At 44.0% G+C, this 6000-nt stretch overlaps 1 protein-coding gene across 1 annotated transcript; it reads left to right on the top strand.

Moving 5' to 3' along the window:
• Positions 1 to 395: 395 nt before the first annotated feature.
• Positions 396 to 1331, top strand: LOC100515358 (olfactory receptor 4D9). The gene has a single exon (XM_003122688.4). The coding sequence runs from the start codon at positions 396 to 398 to the stop codon at positions 1329 to 1331; it is 936 nt and encodes a 311-aa protein (XP_003122736.3).
• Positions 1332 to 6000: the final 4669 nt, after the last annotated feature.

The raw sequence follows: 6000 nt of genomic DNA, 5'->3' as shown, positions 1-6000 counted from the left end.
GAAGCACAAATTGAAGATTATAGTTTGCTTTCTTTCTGTAAAGGTTTTTTTTAATGCAAATGCTTATATTTACAGTTGCATACAGAAATAAATTTATTTATAAGCAGACGTGTGATACAATACTCAATTTTTTTAACATATGCATTAGTTCAAATTCCTAGGCCAAAAAAAAAAAAAAAAAAAATCCCTAGAGGGTAAATGGCACTTTACACTTATTCCCAGTTGTTGGGAAGAGGGCTTTGAACCACAGCATCAGTAGCAAGGTGCAGCCATGAAAAAGAAAAAGGAAAAAAAACTCAAGTGACAGAAAAAACACTAGTAGATTTCATAACACATTCTTTAACATGCTGTTATTTCTTCCAGAGATATACTTGAAAAAAAAGATCTGTGACTCAATGGATCAGGGAAATTATACCCGAGTGAAAGAATTTATTTTCCTGGGAATTACTCAGTCGCGAGAGCTGAGCTGGGTCTTATTCGTCTTTTTGCTTTTGGTGTACATGACGACTCTGGTGGGAAACCTCCTCATCATGGTGACAGTTACCTGGGAATCTCATCTGCACACCCCCATGTACTTCCTGCTCCGCAACCTCTCCGTTCTTGACATCTGCTTCTCCTCCATCACAGCTCCTAAGGTCCTAGTTGATCTTCTGTCAGAGAGAAAGACCATCTCCTTCAATGGCTGTGTCACCCAAATGTTCTTCTTCCACCTTCTGGGGGGAGCAGATGTTTTCTCTCTCTCTGTGATGGCCTTTGATCGCTACGTGGCCATCTCAAGACCCCTCCACTATCTGACCATCATGAGGAAGGAACGATGCGCTAGCCTCGTGGTGGCCTCCTGGGTGGGGGGCTTTGTCCACTCCGTTGCGCAGATCTCCCTGCTGCTCCCACTCCCCTTCTGTGGACCCAATGTTCTGGCCACTTTCTACTGTGATGTCCCCCAGGTCCTCAAACTCGCCTGCACTGACACCTTCACCCTGGAGCTCCTGATGATTTCCAACAATGGACTGGTCAGCTGGTTCATATTCTTCTTTCTCCTCATCTCGTACACAGTCATCCTCAGGATGCTGAGGTCTCACCAGGGGGAGGGCAGGAGGAAAGCCATCTCCACCTGCACCTCCCACATCACCGTGGTGACCCTGCACTTCGTGCCCTGCATCTACGTCTACGCCCGGCCCTTCACCGCCCTCCCCACGGATACCGCTATCTCTGTCACCTTCACTGTCATCTCTCCGCTGCTCAATCCTATGATCTATACCTTGAGGAACCAGGAAATGAAATCAGCCATGAGGAGACTAAAGAAACGACTGGAGCATTCAGAAAGGATTTAAATTCTGTGAGGACAACGATAAGCAATGAGGTCCCACATGATGGAAGATAGTATGAGAAAGGGATTGAGTGTATATATGTGTGTGTGTGTGTGTGTGTGTGTGTGTGTGTCCATGACTGGGTCACTTTGCTGTATAGCAAAAATTGGCACAACATTGTAAATCATCTTTAATTTTTAAAAAAGAAATTGTTTAATATGAAAATAATTCTATGAGAATGAGACAATACCAACATATAAAGACAAATATAAAATTTCATTTTCTCAAAAATGGGAAGAAGGCTCAGCTTTAACGAACCCAACTAGTATCCATGAGGATGCACGTTCCAGCCCTGGCCTCACCCAGTGTGTTCAGGATCCAGTGTTGCCATGAGCTGTGGTGTAGGTTGTAAATCAACTGTACCCCAATAAAATGTTTTTAATTTAAATTTTTTAAATATTTCTTTATAGGAGTTCCCACCGTGGCTCAGTGGAAACAAATCTGACTTGCATCCATGAGGACCCAGGTTCAATCCCTGGCCTTGCTCAGTGGGTTAAGAATCCAGCATTGCCATGAGATGTGGTGTAAGTTGCAGACGTGGCTCAGATCTGGTGTAGCTGTAGGCAGGCAGCTACAGCTCAGATTTGACCCCTAGCCTGGGAACCTCATATGACAAGGGTGCAGCCCTAAAAAGACAAAAAGACAAAAATTAAATTAAATTAAATTAAATTGAATTTTTTTTAAATTATTTACAAACGGCAGATATTAAGCTCAGAACTGGCAGCTTAGATACAGCATTGCTGTGGCTGTGGCTGTGGCTTAGGCCAGCAGCTGCAGCTCCAAATCAACCCCTAGCCCGGGAACTTCCATATGCCACAGGTATGGCCCTAAAAGGCAAAATGAATAGAATAGAGTAGAAAGAATAGAATAAGAACTTTTTTAATATGAAAAAAATTCTATGAGGACAAGGTAATACCAAAATGTTAAGATAAATATCAAATATTTCACTTTCTCAAAATGGGAAGGGATCACCATAAGGCCGAAAGCAATTAAATCTATGGGACCATAGGGTCCTGACGCGGTTAGTCCTATAGGATGTGCTGGGAACCTATATGTGATACCGTTTTAAAGTGAGTCCCATTCACACCTTCCACTACCCACTTTCAATTATTCATCCCACACGTATTGACAGAGCACTTATTATGTGCCTGACAGTGTTAGGAGTCAAACTGCTGCAGAAGGATTCAATAGAGTCACTGTCTCAGAAGCGTACCTCAAGTTGCTTTCGCAAAGATAAGAACAAAGTGTAGTGGAAATATTGTAAGCACTTTTCCTGAGAGTTTGAAAAGATGTTTGACAATATACCCCTTACCATTGCCAAGGGTAGCAAGACAGAGAAGGAAAATTCAAGCACATAAATCAGTATATGCAGAGGGAGAGGCTGGTGTGCAAGAGTAGGTCACACTTGTGTGATGGTGGGCTCCCTGCAGCCACAAAGCCAGACACCCATGGAGTGAAGACCAGTATCTGACATTTAAAAGGAAAATAGGGAAAAGAGAACTCCACCTGTGGTCCCCCAAACAATGCAAATCCACGCTTTCGCTTGGGGAGAGAGGATCCCCAAATGGCTCCAAGATTTCTTCCTGGGCAGAAATCGGTAATGTTCTATGTGGGAGTATTCATACAGAAATAACACTGACAGGCAGAGCCTGTAGACAGCGCACCTGAATTTGCGAAAGGCTTAAGCAAAGACAGATGCTAATCAGTGTGGCGGGGGGGGGCGGGGCGGGGGAGAACAAATTGGGAGTTTGAGGTTGACATATATGCACTACCATCTATAGAACAGATAACTAGCAAGGACCTACTGTATAGCACAGGGAACTCTGCTCCATATTCTGCAATAACCTAGATGGGAAAAGAATCTGAAAAAGAGTGGCTTTGTATATACATATGGCTGATTCACTTTGCTGCACACTTGAAACTAACACAATGTTGTAAATCACCTGTACCCCAATAATATTTTTAATTGAAATTTGTTTTAATGTCTTTACAAAAGGCCAATACTAAGCATTCCCAAAGGAAGAAAGTGACTCCCTATTACATAGCAGGATTATTCCAATCATAGACTAGCCAGACCCAGGTTTCTCTCTGTTTCTGCACATGAGAATTCACAACTCCTTTACACTTTCCATTTAATCCATTAGAAGCTAAAGAAAATCTGTGCACAGTGGGTTAAGAAGCAGACTGCAGGCAGATCAGGTCGCTGCAGAGGTGTGGATTTGATCCCCAGTCCAATGGGATCCAGGATCTGGGATCCTATGACTGCAGCTCCAGGGAATTTCATATGTTAAGAAGAAGTATAGGGAGTTCCTGTCGTGGCGCAGTGGTTAACGAATCCGACTAGGAACCACGAGGTTGTGGGTTCGGTCCCTGCCCTTGCTCAGTGGGTTGACGATCCGGCGTTGCTGTGAGCTGTGGTGTAGGTTGCAGATGCGGCTCGGATCCCGTGTTGCTGTGGCTCTGGCGTAGGCCGGTGGCTACAGCTCCGATTTGACTCCTAGCCTGGGAACCTCCATATGCCACGGGAGCGGCCCAAGAAATGACAAAAAAAAAAAAAAAAAGAAAGAAAAAGTATAGGAGTTCGCGTTGTGGTGCAGCAGAAATGAATCCAACTGGTATCCATGAGGATGCAAATTCGAACCCCGGCCTCCATCATCAGGTTAAGGATCCAGCACTGCCATGAGCTGTGGTGTAGTTTGCAGAGGAGGCTCAGATGCTGTGTTGCTGTGGCTGCGGTGTAGGCTGGCGACTGTAACTCCAATTTGACCCCTAGCCTGGGAACTTCCATATGCCTTGGGTGTGCCCTGAAAAGAAAAAAAAAATGTATAAAGTTTTAATGAGGGAATCTGAGATTTTGCTGGTTGTCTGCAATGAGAAGAATGATAATGGTGTTGGGAGATGGATTATCTAACAATCCAGCTGATATTTGTCTGGGATCTATTGACTTTACTATGTCTCCAGATTTGATCAAGCTCAAGCTACAGAAACTGACACTCATGGCTAATCCAAGTAGACTAAAAACTGTGTTAAATACGTCCAAAATCAAAGCAGTTAACCACAATAAAAATGCATTTCCTGCTCATGTCGCAGGCCGACACTGGTCTTTAGAAAGAGCTGTTCCAGGCAGTCATTTAAAGAGACAAGCTTCTTCCATCTCGGCTCCACCTTTCTCTAAAGAGTCTCAGAATCCTCACCATTCATCCTGCAAATGGAAAAAGAGAGAGAGAGGATTAAGAATAATGTGGAGGAGTTCCCGTCGTGGCGCAGTGGTTAACGAATCCGACTAGGAACCATGAGGTTGCGGGTTCGGTCCCTGCCCTTGCTCAGTGGGTTAACGATCCGGTATTGCCATGAGCTGTGTTGTAGGTTGCAGACGCGGCTCGGATCCCGCGTTGCTGTGTCTCTGGTGTAGGCCCGTGGTTACAGCTCCGATTTGACTCCTAGCCTGGGAACCTCCATATGCTGTGGGAGCGGCCCAAGAAATAGCAAAAAAAAAAAAAGACAAAAAGACAAAAAAAAAAAAGAATAATGTGGAAAGGGGAGGGATCGATAGGAACCAGTCCTGAAAGTAGTGTGTATCATTTTTGACCATGGTCGGTGGGCCAGCCCTTCATCATGTACCCCAGTTAACTGCAAGGGGGTAATGTATCTGGTTCTGATGCCAGAGAGAAGAAAGAACATGAAAAATGGTGAGCTCTAGGGATCTCCTCCACATTTACGATCATGGCTAAGACCTCACGGTTGGATTAGATTATGAGGTCTAAAGCATTGTCTCTAAAAAGAGTCTCTTATTACATAAAAATACTTGGGAGTTCCCATTGTGGCTCAGCAGAAACGAATCTGTCTTGTGTCCATGAAGACCTAGGTTCAATCTCTGGCCTCGCTCAATGGGTTAAGGATCTGGCACTGACGTGAGCTTTGGTGTAGGTCGCAGACGTGGTTCAGATCCTGTGTGGCTGTGACTGTGGCTGTGGCCAGCAGCTGTAGCTCTGATTGGACCCCTAGCCTAGGAATTTCCATATGTCCAGGGTGCGGCCCTAAAAAGTGGGGGAAGAAAAAAAAGAAGAAAAAAAGGGCAAATTGATGAAGGCAATCCTGGAGATTAGGATGACACTAGACTTGCAGGCTAGGTTCCAAAAGATGGAACACTGGAGTCCATTGCCCAAAGAAGACTGGCCAAGAAGGCAAGACTCATGGAAGACAACCATCACTTAGCCCCATCATTTCCATAGGCTACTTGTAAACAAACATTTACTGATGCAGACGTTCCTATAGAAACAAGTGTCTTTTTTCTTATTGATTATCCTTTCCTGTGCTCCGTTCTACTCTCACCACTCAAAAATATTCTGGAATGCACCCCAATGTTCACTGCAGCACTATTTACAATAGCCAAGACGTAGAAGCAACCTAACTGTCCATTGACAGAGGAGTGGATAAAGATGTGGTGCATGTACACAATGGAATGTATATATGTACAATGGAATATATGTGGTATATATACTCCACCATAAAAAGAAGAAATAATGCTATTTGCAGCAACATTGATGGACCTAGAGATTATCATACTTAGTGAAAGTCAAAGAGAGTCAAACATCATATGATATCACTTACATGTGGAATCTAAACAAAATGA

This window comes from Sus scrofa, chromosome 2 (genome assembly GCF_054392235.1).
Source record: "Sus scrofa isolate SSC_HxYL_T2T_F1_AM1 chromosome 2, Sscrofa_HxYL_maternal_Yorkshire_Landrace_v2.0, whole genome shotgun sequence".
In the NCBI taxonomy this organism is placed as follows: Eukaryota; Metazoa; Chordata; class Mammalia; order Artiodactyla; family Suidae; genus Sus; species Sus scrofa.
This window is presented reverse-complemented; position numbering and strand designations above follow the sequence as displayed.